Consider the following 22,605-nt stretch of genomic DNA (forward strand, 5'->3'; position numbering starts at 1 on the left):
AATAGGTATTACATTTAATTTTTTTAATTTTTTTAAAGTCATTTTCGGATTTCAGCCAAGTGCATCCTGAATTTTCGGTGATCCTGAAGATTTCAGGTGTCCAATACTTTTCGGGGCCACTATATGATAATGACAATATATTATCCAAACAATAACTGTAGGTATGTCAGAATGTATGGTTTGTAAGAGGCAAAATAATACAGGATGCAGTCTTTCGATCACAGGCTAATTGTCTTGAGATATAATGGCTGCACCTGCACTCACTTCATTGACGGTAGGTGGCGTAGTACCACATCCACAGCGTGAACTGGGTTAGTGCTGATTGGCTTGTCCAGCTCCAGCGGCTCCGGCATACTGCGACCAGTTAGTACCTCATGCAACAGGTGCCAGCTCACCAGAGACACAAATTTAATGCTGACCTTAAAGGGTCGGTCTTTGCCCCCTTCACCTGGCAGCGTAACATCCAGGTCCACCTGTCGACACATAAGGAGTGATGTAGAAGAATGGAAAATGGGAATGTTAACGCAGTTTCATAGTGATTTGAAAATGCTTTGAGGAGAACTGAAAACACTAAACCCTAGTGAGCAGCCTTTCTGTCGAACATGACTACATAGACAGCAACTTTCTTAGGCAGCATCCTAGCTCGCTTTGTAACAGAACTAGTGTTTGCTTACCCCTGTGGGTGCCACAGGCAGTGGGTTGGCTGTGTAAAGACTTCGCTTTCCATCATAAACTGGCCTTCGATCCCCAAAGATGGTGACCTTAAAATGCTGCACCATGGAGTCCACAACCTCCCTGCAGAGACAACACTCATCATGAGGAGTCTATAAAAGGAGTCAGTCGTGAGCTTCAAGCGGTTCTCCTGCAAAGCCTTACCTGTTCACTCGGCGTGGGCACTTCTCAGGCTTGATGTCAACCTCGTAGAGGTACACGTCCATCTTGGGGATCTCGACCTGGAAGCAGTTGGCCAGCAGTTTGATGGGCTTCCCCATGGTGCCATAGCCAGGCCTCCGTGGCACGGAGAACAGGGACTGGGCCCCAACGGCTCCTGATGCGAGAGGGACAGAAAGAGAAAAAAGACAATCTGTTAGAAATATAAACACAGAACGTGGGACGACTCCAAATCAAGTCAAACTCAGGAGGAGGAGTTAATTTATTTGCATTTAAAAAGGTGCCGTTTTCTCATGTTCATGGATGAAAGCGCTCTTTCTGACGTGCGTGCACAGACAGCGCGCTCCTCAGTTTCTAATCACTTTACATTATGAGCGAAAATGAGGAAGAGCTTGTTAATAAAACCCTGCATTCTCTGTGGTGTGAAATGGACCCCCCGCTGCACTTTAGTGTTGCTGACGTCATCAAGCTTTCCTACCCGCATCAGTTCAGTTTATTATTTATCCCTTGGGAAATTTCATTTGCACAAGGGCCACATTAAAATATCCAAACACACAAGTCAACATAACACAAAAAGAGGTCAATATTTAGGTCAAGAGCAATATGGATTAATCAGGATATAAACAAATAAAATTCATATTTTTTTTTTATCTTTTTATTTTTTTATCTTGGATTGAAAAACAATGCATAGAATATAAAACAGTTCAGATTTTAAAAATTGCTTATTTTAATTTATTTTTTCATTGCAATGGACATGACAGGTGTACCATTATGCTACATTGGACATTACTTTCATTATTTTTAAAGTAGTTTTTGAATCACTTTCCATAAAAATGGATGTAAATCTAAAAGTCTTAAAATGTACATCTTTCTCATTCAAAACTTTTAAGAATATCAATATTTATTTTGCTTATCGTCCAACATATCACACAGATATTTAATAAAAAATGTGTTGGTTTTCACAAAGAAAAAAAAAACATGATATATACGGTTACAGTAGGGCTGGGTGATATAGTTAACGAAGTTAACGAGCTAATGAAGTCTTCTAACCGAGGAGCGAGCGCGAGTATATTTATCTCGCAAAGATGCGCAAATGCATAATATAATGGATGCACCAAGGCACAGTCGCGTGCATGCACAAGATCGTGCAGACACCAGAGCGCACTCTCCTAGCTCTTTTCCAAGTGCCTTTTTTAGTTTGTTTTTATTTTAGCTTTAGTATTTTAAGGTTGCCAGAGCTCAAGCATTTACTTGTTTCATTTAAAATGTCTCGCGTCATAAAAGTTCTCAGGACAGTCTTGTGTTACCTCTATCTATTGGCATTTTCATGTTTAATTAGGGTTGATTGTAAATGTTTCAAATGTTATAATATAGGGTGAAGAAGGGTAAAGTGGGACAGTTACGCTTGACCCCTATTGTATCCATATGTATTTCTTTAATGGTTCAAAATCATTAGTAAACATATCTTAATGTAATAATTAACGTTTGGAGGATTTAAATGGATGATTTTACATAAGGATGTGCGGCAGAGCTCATTTCAAGCAATGGTAAAGAAGACAGAAATGTGACAAATCTTTTTAAATTGATAAGTAGAAGTTACATATGATGATTTATTTGAAAGCGTGTAAGAAAATATAATTTCAAATAATTAGAAGACATTTTCGGAAGAATAATTTGTCCTTTGTCCCACTTTTTTTACATGAAAAAAAAAAATAATAATCTGATTTTGTCAAGAGGGTTTCCAAAAGGTTCTTCCCAGTACTATTACTTAATTTTTGCTTTTTACTATGGTAGGAGACATAAGCTATATAAAAAAAAAAGTGACCAAATAAATAAATTAAATTTACAAAAGTATCCCACTTTGCCTGTGTTCACCCTACTGTGTATAAAAACAAACACTAAAATAAATTCATGGTCATTTTAGTTAGTTTGGAGTAATTAATATGTATTTTAGTTTCAGTTTCTTACAATCATTTCAGTGTTTGTTTTTGTTTCAGTTGACGAAAATGTTTTTATTTAGCATTCATTAACAATAATAACACTGCTGTGAACTTTATTCATTATATTTAAAGTAGTAGATATTATCGACCGATATTAGCCTTTTACAGATATATTGTATCGGCATATACATTTTCCGATATGCGTGGTTATGAAATTTGTAATTTTTTTTCCAGAACATATAAAGCACAAAACAATGCTTGGGGTTATTTAGAATTGGTGTCAAAGTAGTTTGTCCATTGTTTACAGAGCTGAGCTGACGGTGGTTCTGCAGACAGTGTGGTGTCAAGCGGTGTATTCTCGGTAAGTTGCTAACTAGTTAATGAAATGCATAATGGAAAGTTAAACAATGACCCCATAATTTTCCATTTTCAATATAACTAATATAACGATAAGCCGGTCCCTGACAACCATGTCACTCATATGTATCACATCTGTTTGCTGTGTTAGCCATCTATAGTTTGTCAGTGCAGTCAGTAACATAGCAGATTGAAAGATAAACATCAGAGCATCTTTTTGCAATTCAACAGACAACGGTGCGGTGGTGGAGTATGTCTGTTGAGTATTGATTTCACACTACGTTGTTACCTAGTTGGTGAGATGCAATGCTAGAAAGTAAATAATCAACGTCCATATTTACTCTTTGTTACAACGAGCTTATAGCAAGCTAATCACGTAGTTATTTTCATACCTTGTCAGCTGAGTGGAAGCTAATGTGTAAACATGTTTTCACCAAACTGTTTTGTTCAGGATTCACAGTTTGGTACCCCCTTCAACCGAACAATTCCAGTTGTTGCATTAACAAAATGTAATATTTTAAAGTCTGGTTTTCACCGTTGAATGTTTCCCCTGCTGCCGCTGTTTATCTCTTGACTCGGCAGGTGTAAATGCTTCTTCTTTTACAACCTGCCCCTAACTGACTGACAGTATTCAAATAGTCAGCATTTGACAGATACTAAACAGTACTGATGTTTATTTAACTATTTATATTATTTGAATTTATTCTTTATTTAAATGGTCAGCCATTGACTTATACTAAACAAATGTTCTGATTTTTATTTAGCTATAATTGTAATAAATGTTTTATTTAAATGGTCAGCAACTGACTGACACTGAACATACATTACTGATGTTTTAGCAATTTATTAGTTTTCATTTCAAGAATTTGAGAATGTATAATAATAATAATAATAATAATAATAATAATAATAATAATAATGACAAATATTCTTTGATAAAAATATTTGTTTAAGAAAGCAGCCTTCTGAGTATTTGCATAGTCATATCGATGCAGAATCAGTGCACAATCCACATCAAAAAATGAACTATATCAGCCACCATAACATGAAATGGTAATTTTGCCCCTCTAAAATCGGTACCAGTATCGGACTCAAAAATCCCATATCGGTCAGGCTTTAATTTAAAGTTACTTCTGCCTGTTACATTAAAGCCAGTTTGTGATGGCATCAAGATACTGAATTACTTTGTTTGATAAAAATAAACCATCAAAACTAGGATTACGAACTGTAAACCAAGACTGTGATGCACTGTTTATTTATGTGGAAACGCATGCCGGTTCAGAGACAAATGAGTAATTTCCCCTGCTGAGCATAAGCACTATTTTCAGTGGAAAAGAGGGTTAAGAGACAGCCAAGTCTGAAGTTGTGTGCATGGTGTGCTGCTGCCTAACATACAGAGAGAAATGTTGAACATTTATGGTCAACTTCATGATTGTGATTGACAGTAATTGGGGATAATGATTTCTTGACACCAAAATGCACATGGCACACTACACATCTGGAGAAATCAAATGTTGCTGGCCTCAGACATGAGAAGTCTTGCACATGAATCATATGGCCCACACAAGTTTCAAAGTTACTTTGAAAGAAGTTAAAATGCAGTTCAGTGACATTAAAGGTGAAGTGTGTAATGTGTGTTTTATATCGAACACTTCACAAGTACATACAGGACATCTTCAGTTGGAAGGAATGGATCTGTATGGAACAGAGCACAGAATGTAGAGGTCTTAAAGAGGTGTAAAACAAACGACGCTAAATGCGTGATGCGGCAGCGAATAGACACTCTTGCTGGAAACAAAAACTTTTTGCAATTCCATTTGGTGAAATTACTCAAGAACCCAATGATTCAGAACACAAACGAACACCCTCTTATCAAGATTCTAATAATGAGACATCAACAGATGAAAGTTTATGCAAGGTTCAGCCCAGCATTACCCACCAAATGGCCTCCGAGATCTTCCTGTGCAAAACAAATGTCAGGCTGAGTGTGACTCATCCAGTTTTGACTCATAAACTTTGCTGAAGAGGCCGCCCTCTGTCCAAGTGGAAGAAAGCACAGTCATCTTAAAAGAAAAAAGCTAGAAAAACATGCTGTTTTCATTCATAAAACCTGGCGAGGGTTAGATTGAACCATTATCTGCAGTGTTAAATGGAGTGCAAAAGTATCGGTTGTGGAAGCAAAAATCCTATTAATTTCCTTAATTGAAAAATAGATTTTTAGCAATGGCGTATTAAAACATCATCCATCTTCAACCGCTTATCCGAAGTTGGGTCGCGGGGGCAGCAGCTCCAGCAGGGGGCCCCAAACTTCCCTAAGTTTGCTAATCCTATTAAACCTTTCAATATAAAATCTACCATGAGCCTCAAGGTTGCTAAACGATGATATATGATTCTGTGAAAGCCACAGGTCAGTGTGCGTGTTTACATGCATGATCATACACTGATTATGCTTAAGCCGACAACATGTGGTCAGTAAACACCTTAAACGGTTTTCCTTTATCAGACTAAGACCAGACATACATGGTGCGCATTCTGACACTCGTAAGGTTGTGAGCCCCTGCACACTTTATCTTAGAATTGTAACGATGCAGTGGTACACAACACGACTTTACGACTTCGCCAATTCCGAAGCAAATCCCACAACTTTTTGTACTATTTGTCATTATAAAACAAAGCCAGAGTAGGAGCTGGCTTCCCACTCTTTTCAATGCATAATTTTCTAGAACATTTTATGTGCTCAACAGGTGTATATTTAAGCAAAAACATGAGCGGTCATTATGTATACAGTATTGTGGTTATTGGATGCAGATATTTTTCAGAATTCCATATTTGACAGTTTAATCAAATAATATAATTATTTTAATTCATTTAATTTTGCATCACATGCATTTTAATTATAAAAATGAAGTGCTATCATTTAAAATCCTCACAGCACAACTCAAAACAACATTGGAGATATATATTTGTTACTATTGTTGTTTAATTGCAGTAAACATTACATTACTATACAATAGTAATATATTGTTGTCCTTTTCCCCCATTTCACAAGGCCATTTCTCCCGAGGTTTTGTTTTGGCAGTAGTTTATCACCTCTGGATAAGCAACTCGCTACATGGCCCAGTATGATTGTTAAACCCAAAAAAGCTGTGATTGAATTTAATATATACACACACAAACGAGGCAAAAAATTATGAGCACCTGCCAATATGCTGACGGTCCTACGCATGCCCCCAAATACAGTGCCGACCCGCAGAGGTATGGACTTTACAAGCCCCCTGAAAGTGTCCTGTGGTATCTGTCACCAAGACGTTAGAAGCAGATCCTTTAAGTCCTGTAAGATGTGAGGCAGGGGCGCCGTAGATCGGACTTGCTGGTCCAGCACATCCCACAGATGCTCAATTGGATTGAGATCTGGGGAATTTGGAGGCCAGGGCAAAATCTTGAACTCTTCATCATGTTCCTCAAACCATTCCCAAACAATGTGTGCAGTGTGGCATGGCGCATTATCCTACTGAAAGAGGTCACTGCCATCAGGGAATACCACAGGCATGAAGGGGTGTACCTAGTCTGCAACAATGTTTAGGTAGGTGGCAATTGTCAAATTGATTTCCACATGAATGGCTGCACCCAGTGTTTCCCAGCAGAGCATTGCCCAGAGCATCACACTCCCTCCATCAGCTTGTCGTCTTCCCACAGTGCATCCTGGTGCCATTACTTTCCCAGGTAAATGGCGCACACGTACACGGCCGTCCACGTGATATAAAAGAAACGGGACTCATCGGACCAGACAACCTTTTTTCACTGCTCCAGGGTCCAGTTCTGATGCTCGTGTGCCCATTTGTAGGCACTTTCGAAGGTGGACAGAGGTCATCAAGGGCACTCTGACGTCAATGGCTACTGTATGTTGTGACGCATTCCTTCCATGACCATCATTAAAATTTTATTTGACTTGTGACACAATAGACCTTATTTGGCTGCACTTTTCCACTGACTGTTTTCACGTCACGCTTCGTTTTACAGCATGGCTACAGACCAGCAACGTGCCTGCCCTGTTAAATGCATGTTGGACGGTAAAAGTGTTGCAAAACTCAAGAGCTTGTATATTTACATATTTGTAAGTCAATACTTATTATGCAAGTAATAGTTACCTTTTGGGTCATTCTGTGCGTTTTGAGACCCACGCACCCCATTTTTATTTCATGTCTCTTAACCCTCTGGGGTCTGAGGGTGTTTTGGGTCCTGGAGAACTTTTGACATGCCTTGACATTTGTGCTTTTTTCAGTTGCTTAAAAACATATTAATGGCTAAAGTCTGATAACACTGTATTCAGCACAAACTGGGCTACAATAATATGTGAGCAACATGTGTGTACATGTTTGTATTTTTGAGAAAATAATGTTTATGCGTGGTTTTTGAAAAAACAAAAATTTTAAGTCACTGAAATAAGGCCATATAACACATACTAAACATTTGTCCACAAGACTTTTGAGAACTGGATCTTGTAGCCTAGAGTTTTTGCTACAAAATGATGTGAAAATCATCCTGATCACTCATTCATACAAAACAATATAGTCATTTAACTTTTGTGTGACAATTTTAGTGCTGAATGGCAATATGCGTGGAGGCGTGAACTATCATGAATATTGATGTGATTTACACCTGAGGACACAAAGACCACTCCTCTGGGCCTATCAATGAGGAATGTGACAGAGAGAGAATTAATGTGAGGAGACGTAATGATCAAAATCAAGTTTTAAGTTAAAAGAAGTCATCTGACTATATATTTTCTTTACATAATGACTTTACTTAATTTTAGACCTACACTACCATTAAAAGAAGTCTCTTCTGCTTACCAAGACTGCATTTATTTGATGCAAAATACTGAAACAATATTGCTATTCTGAACTCTTTTTACAATTTAAAAGAACAGTTTTCTATTAAAATATATTGTAAAATGCAATTTGTGATCAAAGCTGATTTATAATCATTCTGATTTTCTAATATGGGAATATTTAAAGTGTATTTTACTCATTTAACCTGAACACATATTTGCAAGCAGCTTTGTTGATGATAATGAGGCATTTTAAACACTAGATAAAATATAATCTAACATTCGTATAATTTTTATATCATATTACACATCATATTTATATCCTTCCTGTTATTTACAGCCAGGTGGTGATCAAAAAGGTAAAAATAAACATGACTTCTTAGAACACCGCACAGATGGGGGAAAAACAACTGAATAGTCTCTCTCATTAATGTACGATGCACTCACTCAACCGTAACACTTGCTTGTTGAGCAGGATCTTTTAAAGAGATAGTAACATTTTAGCACTGGTTATTAAGTGCATATAAAAATATTTAAAAAATGTATTGATGTAGTAAGTGTAATAAATGTCTCAATACATAGGCCTAAGTATTTAAAAGACACAAATCAAACATTATGAAATATTTTATCTTCAGAAAACACAGTAAATATTAAAGAATTTAACAAATAGGCTCAAGCTGCATCTATGCAAGGGTTTGTTAAAAAAAAAAATATTATTTGCCTAGTAGTTTTGATATATAGTCATAAATAGTCAATAATTACGGTGATTTCAAATCTCATGTAAACTAGGGTTCCTTGTGCTGTCTGATTTTTTGAATAAGCTGATTTCTGGTTATCATCAGTGTATTTCTGTGCATGTAAATGTGCTCAGTGTGATTTCAACTTTACTTCTAAAAACATGTTTAATAATCTTGTTTAATTGGCCAACCACAGTCCTTAAAAGAGATCCACCAATCAGAGAAGTCGTCACCGTTACCATTGACACAGGAATCACACCTAAAGAGCTCAACAATGGCTAAAGACGCTAATTCCCATAAAGCGCTGGGCATCATGTGGTACCTTTTACTTTTCTCAGCACTGGCCAGGACTAGCCAATCACAGTTATTTATTATTATTACTGAGGATTTCAAAATGCTTTTAAAGATACTGCTGTGCTGAGGCAGATTTTCATTTACAGGTATGAATCCTTGAAATTATCAGTTTTTATGTAAAATAACTATTCAGAGTAAAAGTGTCTCCAATGAGATTTTTTCTGATATTTAAATGTGGATGGATGGAGGCGTCAGTTTTCTGAGCTACGAAGCACCCTTGGAGGCAATTTACAATGTGTTCATGCCAAGGGTGCTTCCAACAGCAACATTACTTTTTACTTATTCTGTTTTAAAAGTATTTTGCATAGTTAAAATGTTTTATTTATGTAACAGAAAGTATTACTACTGGGCAAGAAGAAGAAATTCTTTAAAAAATTGACTTAAATATTTATCTGTTTCTCACCCACACCTTTCATATTGCTTCAAGAAATATGGATTTAACCACTGGAGTCATATGGTTTACTTTTAAGCTGACTTTATTGGATTTTTGGAGCGTCAAAATATTGGCGCCCATTCACTTGCATTGTATGGACCTACAGAGCTGAAATATTCTTCTAAAAATCTTAATTTGTGTTCTGCAGAAGAAACACATCAGGGATGGCATAAGGGTGAGTCAATAATTAGAGAATTTTCGAACTAATAATTTACGCATACTTAAAAAAAAAAACAACACTTGTTTAAATTTGTTATTATATTGAAATGTAACTTTTTGAATAGGATAAAGGAGTGTTTTATAGCACATTAGCATAATTTTGTTGTGGTATCAAAATTGGTATAAAGAACTAGAGGTCGACCGATATATCGGATTTATTTACCCATTAATCAGGGCAGATAAAGGATTTTTAAGGATTTATAACTAAATCTCTGCACTGGAGAATGGCATTCCCGATAAGGTGGAGAGGACACTAACATTAGCTGTTTGGAAACCGCTTACCTTTACTCTTAATACGCTATTTTGAATTAAAAAAATGTCACTTGTGAATTTGTGCCGATCTGTTGTTTTGTTTTGGGGGTTTTTCAGGGTTGAGGGGTATCCAGTTGAAGAGGTTTGTTTCAAAGTGAATTTATAAGCTAATAATCAGCAGCAGTAAATCAGTCATTAATGCCAAACTTATGCTACCTGAGTTCTTGCTTTTGCTTGGTCATTCTCTTGCTTCAGAAGATAAAGCGCTAGGAAATTACATTGAGTGAATGCATGCGCACAGGAACAGTTTATAGTTTTCTTGGGGGGGGTTTTAACTATGAGTTTCCCAGACTTTTCTCCTCTCTGACAAAATTAACTTCAGTCCAAGCGTAACGTATTTATGTAAAAGAGCATTGTATATATGTCTGAAATATACATTTGATATTCATGAGAGGGCACATTGTTATATAATACAATGTGTTCATGTGAGGGCGCATGGATATATAATATAGACAATGCCATTCTAAAATTACCTTTAAAAAGACATGACTTGAGTTGATGCCTTTTTTTCTCTCCCTTTCTTGTACTTCATTCACAGATTTAATCTGGAAATAAAATTAAATAAAATAAGAAACATTGTCTGTAGTGATGAAGAATACGGTCTCTATTTGGCTTAGTAAGGCAGTGTTTTATGTTGCTGCTGAACAAAACATTTGACCTGTAATATTTTAATTAGTATTTTCATAAATTTCAGATGGCAAAGGCTTTTATTCATGAAAGTATCACCATGGAAAGTAATACTTAAAGTTCAGCACTATTTTACATTAAGTGGATTGTCATTAATATTCTACATTTTAAAAACTATCGGCTGATTAATCGTCTATCGGCCTGCTTTTCCACCTCCATCAATGGTATCGGTACAGACTACAGAAATTTTGGCATCATGACAACACTATTCCTATGGATAAAATGAATGAGAAAAATACCAAGGGCGCTTAAAATGTCGGTGCTCACTTATGCGCTCTATAACTGCCTTGTTAGGAAGCCGAATTTCTTTTTCACCTAGTGGGCCTCTTACAGCAGACACCGGGGCCATTGCGAGAAGACCCTAGTCTTTCACATGCCGCAAGATGAACAGTGGGGTCTGAAACTCCAGACAACTCTGCTCCAGTAAGAGTCTTTGTCATGGAAATCACTGTGCCTCAAGTAGACGGATAACAATTTGATTTTACGCTGAACACAGACTCACCGTCACGCAAGCACACTCACCAGGAGACATTTGGATTCAGACCCAGGCTTGAGGGAGTGACCGGGATCTTGAGAATGTTCTGAGCTGTGCTTGGAGGGCATGTATGTGGAGGCAGTGAAGCCAGAGGACGACGCTTTTAAACCTCCGCACATGCAGCCACACTGTACACTATGAATTAGTCATTACACCACACTTCTTTGACTCTGGTCTCAAGACAGAGCTTATTTTCACACCGGCACCCACTCTCAAACATCTGTACACCATTAAGCTACGACGTCGTTTCCGTTGAGAGCAAAACGTTGCCAAGTGAGAATGAAGAGAATAAAATGCAAACAGATCAGAATAGAGCCTGTGTAAAAATCATTCAAGTACGTTTTGATGCCCACTACATCATTGCTAGTGGTTGACCAGTCGATAGATATGTCAAAAGTACTGGATCATCGGCATTAAATAAAACATTTAATAATTATTTTTTTAAAAGTAACAACAACAATACTCTTTTTACAATATGATATTTGTGAAAACAGGTCAATTCGGTATTGGAGAGTCAGAGTAAATAAAATATTGAGGTGTATCTATTATAAAAATAATATTAGTCTCCAGAAAGAGCAGACAGATGACATATTCATTGGCTAGCTTTTGTGAAACATCTTCTATGCCCAAGACTTATGCACAGTACTGTATGCTTGGGGTCATTGTCTATTTGGAAGACCCATTTGCGACCGAGATTTAACTTCCTGGCTGACGTCTTGTATTTTGCTTCATTATATCCACATAATTTTCCTTCCTCATGATGCCATCTATTTTGTGCAGTGCACCAGTCCCTCCTGCAGCAAAGCACCCCCACAACATGATGCTAACACCCCCATGCTTCATGGTTGGTATGGTGTTCTTCGGCCTGCAAGCCTCACCCTTTTTCCTCCAAACACAACAATGGTCATTATGGCCAAACATTTTCCAAAAAGTAAGATCTTTGAGATCCTTTCACTACATGTTGAGAGTAACAGTTATGTGTAATTTGTGTCCAAAGACGAGATCAATGCAACCCATTTGTCTTTGACTAATATCTCTTTTAATACCCTTACTGTACTTTACAGTCAGTTGTTGATCAAAAGTCTGCTTTTGATATGTCAAAATCAAAAGAGCTAGATGACTTTCTTTTTTCTGCATGCCTACAAATTAGACACAAATATAAGAACAGCATTCAGAGATGATATTCTTCTCAAACAATTGTACAGAGCGGTTATGCGAGTTACCGTAGACTTTGTCAGTTTGAACCAATCTGGCCGTTCTCTGTTGACCTCTCTCATCAACAAGACATTTCCATCCACAGAACATGATGAGAAACGATCTAAAACACTTCAAAAACTGGCACACGTGACCATCGCTGGGTTTCCATCCAATTTTGGAGTGTTTGTATTTTGTGTTTTAAATTACTGGTAATTTTGAAATAGTATGTTTTAAATTGTATTTATGTGAACCACTTAACTCTGTTGTTTTAAATGCTATATAAGTAAAGTTGAGTTTAAAGCAAAAATACTGTGATTTAATTATATAAATATATAGCTTACATGTGCTGCGTGGTTCACAGTAGATTAGTGCTCTGTTGTGTCATCTGATACAACGTGTAGTGAATGATTCTCAATATGTATGAGCGGTTGGATTTATAAATTCAAAGTATGCAGCACTTCCACACTACGATTGCAGCCTTTGGCAGTTTAATACATTACACTAGGCCGTCACAATTTACATTTTATTAATTGTCCATTTCAGTGTAAGGAGTAACCGTCGTGTGTCAGTCAGATTGCGCGCTGATACCGGATTGAGTTGGTGCTCGGTTTTACTGGTACTGCAGAAACACTGGTATCATTACATCTTTTTTAATTTTAGCATCGACTTGTTACCAAAGTACCGGTACTTTTAAAAACACTAATATAATGCATTATAATATATATGTTTGTTTGTCTTAATAAAAATTATTATAAAAGGGATATGTTTTAATGGTTAATTGTTTAAGGAATATTTCATAATAAATACAAGTTTAGCTTAATCGAACGCATTTGTGGCATAATGTTCTTTATCACAAAAATACATTTACACAAATTTTTCAAACAAATATTTAGGTAAAAGTGGAGTATTCACTTACAATGGAAGTGAATGGGATCAATGAATAGACATTAAAACTCACGGTTTCAAACATGGACACAAGACACAAATATGCATGTTAACATTTTAGTGTTATAAAAATCGCTTACAAAACTTGTGCATGTACCTTTGATGCAATGATGATGTTATGCCATAATCCCTAAAAACGACCATTAAAACAACTTTACAGCTCAAATAACAAGTTTTAAAACAATTAATGTTAGTGCTTCAATAAAATTAAACGCTTTACATTTCTGCCATTAAACCCTCCAAAATTGTCCCCATTCACTTCCATTGCAGGTGACAAAACGAGGCATAAGACAAAACAAAGTGTGAATGCAAATCTAAGCATACTTAATGTAACACGAGTTGCAGCAGTCAGACTGTGCACACAACAATGGAAACATCCACATGTGCTCTCAGGTTACTCATAGTCTAAACTTTAGCCTATCATTTTAATGTAGCATATTTTATATGGCAAGCTTAAAGGGTTCCTTGAAAAATATACTGGGCAGGATCACCATAACATCTTGGTATCGGCCTTACATTTCCTAATCGACAACACCAAACAGCAAAGTACGAAGTATTTACCAAACCAACGAATCAAACTGAATTAGAGCTCTGAGACCCATAAACATGCATAGAAAAATTCACAACTAAGTACGCCAACTTCTGACCAGCCAATCTGGTCTTTATCCAGATGTCCACCGATAAATGCACTATACTGTATTCTGGGCTCGCTCTTCCTCTGCCTCTCTAGCACACTACAGCAAACACACACACACACACACACACACACACACACACACACACACAATACAGCTGTTGTGAGCCTAATCCATAGAGACTTGGGTTGTGGGAACAGGACGAGTGCTCGATGGTAGGACACAATGGCGTCAGTCACGGCACAGGGTTCAGACGCACTGAGCGACAGAATGCAGATGGGAAGCTGGAGCATGGGTGTCTTTGCGCATGTACAGTTGCAGTCAAAAAACGGCACTCTCCACCTCTCGAGTAAATATAAATCGTCAGAAGGATCAATGTTTTCCACCCCGTTTTTCACTAAATGAACACAAGGCAGAATGATATTCACTCATTTTCTTTAAGCGCCAACATATCAATTTTGTTATAAATTGCCATATTTTCCTACATATTTTACAAAAACATTTTAATACATGAATAATGCAATGCATTGACTTGTGAGAAATTTAAGCAATGAAGCAAACAAATCGTTCAATCCGTGTTTTGAATCATTTACTAGCCTAATTAAAACAACAGTTTGAACTGATTCACAGAACTTACCCAACAACGTTTTGGGTGAGCTCATGCACAAGTCGCCGGAAAAGACTAGTCTTATGTGATTTTTGGATACTTAAAGGGATATTTCACCCCAAAAAAATGAAAATTCAATCATTGTTTTCTCACCCCTGTGTTGTTATAACCCCATTTGGCTTTCTTTCTTTTACTTAACACAAAGGGAGAAATTGTGAAATTGTGCTCAGTGATGTCATACAATGGTAGTTTATGGTGACCACCACTTCAAGCTTCACAAGCATGCAAAATCATCATTCCGTAGTCTACTAAAATATTCTATGAGACTCACGATTGTTATGAAAGCATACAATGAGGTTTGCTGAGAAATAAACCAAAATCGAATGTGGTTTTTAGTGAAATTGTTGACCGAACGTTGCTCTCCTCTGTGCATTCATGAGACCGCACAAGGGCAAGTTCAAGCAGCCCCACTCACGAAAAAGGGCGTTCAAGCGACAACGCAATAGAAACAACATAACACAACACAGCTGCACACAAACCAGGGAACAGACTCATGTCTGATGAGTTTGTAGTTGGAGAATAGATGCATTTCTATGCCCAGTGTTCCCACTCTTTTCAAAGCACAATTTTCCAGATTCTTTTTTGCAGCTTAATATTTAAGCAAAATCACATGCTTCCATTCTTTTTTTGATGGTAGTTTCTCACCTCCAGATATGCAGTTTGCTCCATGGCCCTGTGTGATTATTAATCCCCATAAAGCTGTGATTTATTGAAATAAATATATAGTCTGTATGTGCTGTGCACTTCAGAGTGCTCGGTCATTTTCACACAAAAGAGAGCATGTGATGATCATGACGAGGGGTTTATAGAGTAGGAGCGGACAGCTCTACACATTCATTTTGAAACATGCATCACTTGCAGATTATTTATTGTATTAAATCAGAGACTTTTCTTAGTTTAATTATCACACTAGGACATATTATTTTAATTTGTTATATTGTACATTCAAACATTCAAAATAACTTTCATTCAAATGTGTCATATTCCAAAACATTGATTGCTAATGCCATTTTTATCCATGGTATACTGACTCTGATCGTTGAATTATTGAAAATTAATTCACATCCTGATGTATTAAGGCCAAATCACCATGTTACCAACCCAGTGTGAATTACATTTTTCTATTATGCAAAATTAGATGCAATAAAGGGTATTTGGTGTGGCTTGCTTCTGTTTTACAAATTTGTTCAGTTGCATTAATTGATTAGTTTAGTGACCACTTCTTGAGATGCCACAAACAAGTGTTTTATGTGCTTGGGAGTCATTGAATCATTTTGAGATGTTCACAAAATCTGCCAAGAGACTACATTCAAAAAGACAACATTAATGGTCTAATAATAATAATAATAATGAGTTTCATTAATGTCCTTACCTTCTCTTTTATTAAATTTTGCATGTCAAATCTAGTGACTATGTCCTTTCGTCATTGTAAAGTGCATTTCATGCGAGTTGATTCGAGGCGTCAATGTTCTGCTCATCGCCAGCGTCAAGCGGTGCTTTGCCCTCCACATGACAAATGTTGCAGAAAGCTTCACCGAGGGGTGAATTTTCGAGTTTGCCACGCATGAAAGCAGCAGATATGCACAATAAACTTTGAAAACATTTATTAAGAAGAGAAAAAAGGCAATTGTTTTGATTCCAGAAAAAGAAAACATCCAGTTAATTTGAGCTTTTATCTTGGCAGAAAACTGAAGATCAATGTGAGTATTAAACAGCAAAACACTGTGATTTAAATAAATTGTAGTCCACATATGGCGCATTATTTAAAGTGAATAAGCACTCTGCAATTTTTCATCTAACACACACACAGACACACACAGACTCTATGGCAACAGTCCACTGGCGGCCATCTTTGGAATGCTCCCGGAAGGCTATTTCCAGTCATGCCAGTGCAGCTTCTACTTGAATGGAGAAAGACCAAAATCTCAATAATGGTTGGTCAAGATTATGATCAAAAAACCTTTTTCGAATCAGCAATAAAACCTGACAACGCTGGTATCATAAATTGTGCTCCTTTACCTAATATTACGAAAAAATTCCAAATAAATCCCGGCTTGTACAGCCGATCTCTGTATCTAAAAGGCTCTTTTACCTGTTACGCAGAACTTCCTTTCTATAACCGTTGACCGCTGGGAGCTAGAGCATCTTTGTTTGCCATTCCAATTTCTCCCATTAATTTTAATAGAAGTGGCCTGTCTCTGCTAAATAATCTCTGATCTGTGGTGCTCATGATGCTGCGTTTTCAGTGAATGAACAGCTTCACACATTCACTTGGAGTGAGCAGCACTTGCACACTATATTTTTATTTAATTAATTTGCTGTTTCACAATTTAACACAACTTTAATTTCATTTTTATGACAGTATTCTGCAGTATTTCTGCTTCACGGAAAACCCATCTCTAACAGCTGCTATAAGCTCACCATTCTCAAAGAATATGTAGGTTGGCAAAACAGGGGTCAAGCTTTTGCAAAGATAGAGTGTGGTAATACTGGTGATCAGTATTTGGCAAGGTACATGGCAGTGGAACAGCCTGAACTCTGACCAGAGCAAGACCGCATGAATAAGATCCATTCTGAGATTCAACCTCAACTGGGTGAATGGTGCACTGTGTTGCGAGCAGGACCAATATGCTAGCAGCACAGCGAGAAAGAGAAACTGAAAAATTATTATGCAGCCAGGGCAACTAGAAACAAAATGGGGGGGGGTGTCTCTGTTGCAAATCGCAGTTCAAGCTTTGTGTCTTTTACCCCGTTTATCTACTTCTGGGTTCCTTTCCGGTCGAAAATTCCCTCCACAGAGCCTCTTTTCCTTCCCTCGCCTAACTTTCAAACAAAAAAATAAAAAAGGCCCTAAAAGCCATAGTGGGCCCCTTCGGCAGGGAGATTGCAAAGCCCCCATATGTAACTGCCATGAAAACATTCCCCAGGCCGACAGTCCACTCCAGAGGGCCCTAAACCTCCTTCCTCTACCACCTTTTTCTACTTAATTTATGACCCACACACTTTCAAGCAGTCTATCCACCAATGATGCAAACAGAATGTGTTGCTTTGTCTGAGCATTGAACAATAAAATTAATCACATTTGAGCTTTGAAGGATTGTGGTGACTAGGCAGCACACATTTAGTGAATAAAGCTGTTCAATATGTTGAATATTCATGATATTTTCACAGTGATTTTGTTAATCATAAAAAATTAAGCAACATTATGAATATCGTACTGATTTTAAACTGTTTTTTAATTTGACCTTTAGACTACTTTTGCGGCTCTCAAGTATGTGAAATAAAGCAATGTTTACATGTTATATGAAGATGAATTTTGTGAATATTTTTGTGCTAAAGACAGGTGTAAATGGGGTCCAAAACGTTATGAGATTTGTCCACATCAACCAGATTTGGATGTGGTCAAAAACACATGGGACAACTTTTGGCTTGTAGTGTAAAGCCCAAAGTATACTTCGGTTAAACGCGAATGCTAGCGGTCTGAGTACAAGACGCGTGATGTAAATTACGCAATCAGCAGAGTGCTCGAGCACGGAGCGTTTGCAGCCTGATTCAGTGGGTCTGATATCAACATGGAAGCTCAGTTAATACAGGTATTGCACTAAAATATAGAGCTGTTGGAAAAAATATTTTCAGCGATGCATCGTGTTTCATACTCAAACGATTCTGAATCGATTCTCAAAAGAATCAAACAATTCGGAGTTCAATTTAAATCACGGCAGAGCAGTGGTGCACACAAAGGACAGATGTGGAAACAAAGACGCGAGTTATGCCGAGTTTACACTACACGATTTTAACCCCGATTTTCGCTCGCCGACAGACAAAGATCGCTGACAAAAGCCTGAAATCATAGGCAAATCGGAGCTCGCTCCCGTGAGTGGTGATCACCATGTATGAACCATCAAAGACACGATTTGAGAGAAGCGCCAACTTGTCACCGAGGTCAGCGAGATATCTAGGATTTTAAATATCTGAACCTGTCAGCGATTGCAAATCGTGAAGTGTGAAATATGTTTTGACTGAATACAACTGCAGCGTTGACCTACAGCCAATGAGAGTGCAAGAAACAGGGCATCAACTAGCATGGCTGCGGTATCAAGAAAGTCTCATTGGACCAAAGAAATGGATGAAAAATTAGTGGAACATTGACAGGAGCACCAGTGCCTATTTGATGTTTCCTCTGAACTGTCCCAAAACCCGGGTGGGGAAAGAGTTGGAGAGAAATTGCCAATTCTCTTGGACAGTCAGGTCAGCAAATTGGTAGATTTTACAGGAGGAGGTACTTTACATATTGTAACCAAAAATATACGATGCTTTGAGGCAATTAAAAACCATACACATCATATTCTGAAATGCATAACATATGATCATGCATTTTTTTCGGATCTTGTATCACTTCTCGTGTGTATTATGTTGTGAAATGTAATTTGGAGTCCAGGCAGAATCGTCGAGGATTCATCAATAGTAAAATGTTTTGTAATGTATTCATAATCTCGCGGATTCATAGTGTAATTTGAAAACGCTATGACTTCATTGACAAGACAGTCAGTTGTGTAATATGAACGGTACCACGATCCGACGTCTTTAAAAGTCGTGTAGTGTGTAGGAGCCATTAAGTGCATACACTAAAGTCAAGTGCACAAAGACGGCTGTTTGCAGACCAGCTGTATCAAACACATGACCATTTGTGCCTGAATGCAACTACGATCCCGAAATGCTCACAAATTCACGCACATAGCAACGGGAAAGTTTATTCGTGATAAGAAGTCAACAAACAACATGAAAGATGAGCTTACACCCATAATTGCACTGATTTGCACACAACGGGGGAAAACACAGAAGAAAATAATGACGAGGCAGCGGTTCGGGAGATGTTGGTGATGTTTTCATCGATATTTACTGCGTGTCGCTAAAACACAAGCAGTTCGGCTTTCTCAGGCTGCATTTCCATTGGGGCGGACGAAATCCGCTCACAGCGCTAGGAGAGAGCTTGCTCCGCACCGCTGCCAATCCTGCGATCCACCTTGTGAGCATGACGCTCGGCTATCATAGGAATGAATTGAAAACGCTCTGTTTCGCTCACAACGCGCCAGTGGTAACGTAGGGTCAGACTGGATGAACTTGCTAATGCTAGCTGCCTTGCTAACGATTAGGTTACGTCAGACACTGGATTGATCCCATCCGCACCGCAAGACTTCATGACAACGGTTGCGCCCTCTCATCATCTCTAGTGAAGAGCGTGACAGAACAACAGTGATGTGGACAACAGCTCTGATCTTTCTGCGCTGTAATCTTGAATATTGTTCTCTAGCACCAAACATGCATCATTTCTGCCCTGTCCCGCTCCACACGCATCGCCTCTTTTCCCTGCATGCGTGTAGACATGCAGCGCCGCATGAGTTAACGTGGTTTCAAAGCACCTTTTAGACCATTTCCCTTCTAAATGTATCTTTATTAATCAGCATGTTACGGGCCTTTAATAATAAACAAATCGATTTCTGTTCTAATTTTGTGAAAATGTATTAGATGTCTGGAATGGATAAGGAAAGACTAAAATTACTAGTTGGTAGACTAGTCTCTCACTTTAATGAAAATATACAAATGTTTTCTTACATAAAAAAAAAACGTTTTCTACATTTTCTCTCGGGACACCCCTGAACCCACATTCAGCATCATTCCACAGTCAAAAGGGCTTCTATGCTCCATACTTGGGTATCTGAATATTTCATTTTAAATGTAACAAATACTGGACTGATGTCACTTTGCTTCAGAACAAACAGATGATCTTTAAACATTCATTTTCAATTGATAAATGGTAAAAGACGGTAAATTTGGTAAAAGATCCCGAAGACCCCACTGCTTTGGCCGTCTCTGGACCCCCTGTGCAGTTTTGTAGAGAATATTTTGAAAGTTTCAAATGTATTTTTTCTTCTTTTCTTCGGATTTGAAATTAAAAAAAAGAAAGTGCAATGTGTATATGTATATCGTGATAAATATCGATATCGAACAACATGAAAAAGATTATCGGGATAACAATTTTGGCCATATCGCCCAGCCCTATGTACTATATGTGGTCATGAAATCACACACCCTCCCCTCATAATCAGAACTCAAAAAGATAAATATGATTTGGCTTATTTCATGATACTTTCAATAAAACTGTACAGTGGTAGCCAAAAATATTGGCACCCTTATGAGCAAAATATGAGCAAAGAAGTCTGTGAATACAAATTTGAATTATCCTTTTGATCATTCATTTAAAAAAAAAAATTTAAATCACAAAATCAACCTTTAATTGAAGTAAATCTATTGAAACAGGGGAAATATTTGATTATTAAATAAATATTTTTCTCCAAAACGTATTGGCCATAATTATTGGCACCCTTTTATTTAATACTTTTTGCAACTTCCCTTTGCCAAGATAACAGCTCTGAGTCTTCTCTTACAATGCCTAATGAGGTCGGAGAACACATAACAAGGGATCTGAGACCATTCTTCCATGCAGAATCTCTACAGATCCTTCAAATTCAGAGGTCCACACTGGTGGACTCTCCTCTTTGGTTCCCCCTACAGGTTTTCTATGGGGTTCAGGTCAGGGCACTGGGATGGCCATGGCAGAATCTTGGTTTTGTGGTCAGTGACCATTTTTGTGTTAATTTTGATGTGTGTTTTGAAACATTGTCCTACTGGAAGATCCAACCAGGGCCCTTTGTAAGCTTTCTGGCTGAGGCAGTCAGGTTTAGATTTTGTATCTGTTGGTATATGATAGAGTCCATGATGCCATGAATCCGAACAAGATATGAACAAGTCCAGGACCTCAGAGAAAACATGTTTTAGAAAAACATCCCCACAACATTCAAGATGCAGCGCCATATTTAACTGTGGGCATTGGAGACTACTTCATCTCTGTGTGCGCCAAACCAATCTCTGGTGTTCATTGCCAAAAAGCTCCTTTTTTTGTTTCATCTGACCATAGAACCCAGTCACATTTAAAGTTCCAGTAGTGTCTGGCAAACTGAAGATGCTTGAGTTTGTTGTTTGATTAGAACGGAGGCTTTTTTTTCTCGAAACAACTTGTGGTGATGTAGGTGATATCTGATATTTATTTTTGTTTAAGACTTTCTGACCCCAAGACCCAACTAATTTCTGCAGTTCTCCAGCTGTGATCCTTGGAGATTCTTTGGCCTCTTGAACATCCTCTTCATGATGTGTGGAAACAACATAGACACACGTCCAGGCTGATTCTTAACATCTCCAGTTGATTGGAACTTGTTAATTATTGCCCTGATATTGGAAATGGGCATTTTCAATGCTTTGCCTATTTTCTAATAGCCACTTCCCATTTTGTGAAGCTCAACAACCTTTTGCCACACATCAGAACTATATTCATCAGTCTATCCCACTGTAACTGATGATTAAGGGAATTTGGCCTGTGTGTTACCTCCAAATTATAGTATATTTATACCCCTGTGAAAATGTAAAATATGAATGGAATATACTTCAGATATAAAACATTTCACTATATCTAAATCCCTTCCACATAATTCTGTGTATTTTTCCCTCAAAATCAGCACAGAAAATGTGAAAAAAAAAGTCAGCAGATTCTGTCTTTGCCCAGTTATAGCTTAGACAGACAGGCACTACATGAGAGCACAAAAACAGCATTGACTGCCCTCAGACTAAGTTTTCACCATTACGAGAGTCCCGTCACACACTTTCATTATACATGGAAGGCAGCGACACCCCTATCCACAATGCTAGTTTCAGGAAAATTGCACTCTCCATAGAAACCAGTAATAGTATGTCATCTGCTTATGGGCGATGGGAGGGGGTAGTGGGGCCAGAGTTTCCGCTAGAAAAAAATG

General features: G+C 37.7%; 1 protein-coding gene across 1 annotated transcript in view; it reads right to left on the reverse strand.

The window, feature by feature from the left end:
* The window catches only part of LOC127657741 (protein argonaute-3), a 54,548-nt gene that overhangs the window by 23,677 nt on the left and 8,266 nt on the right, over positions 1-22,605 (reverse strand). The window contains exons 2-4 of the mRNA XM_052146617.1: positions 877-1,048; positions 675-795; positions 265-473 (exon numbers count right to left, since the gene is read on the reverse strand). Coding sequence (XP_052002577.1) covers positions 265-473; positions 675-795; positions 877-1,048 — 502 coding nt within the window. The remainder of the gene's footprint in view (positions 1-264; positions 474-674; positions 796-876; positions 1,049-22,605) is intronic.

The sequence above is a fragment of the Xyrauchen texanus genome, chromosome 17 (genome assembly GCF_025860055.1).
Source record: "Xyrauchen texanus isolate HMW12.3.18 chromosome 17, RBS_HiC_50CHRs, whole genome shotgun sequence".
NCBI lineage: Eukaryota > Metazoa > Chordata > Actinopteri > Cypriniformes > Catostomidae > Xyrauchen > Xyrauchen texanus.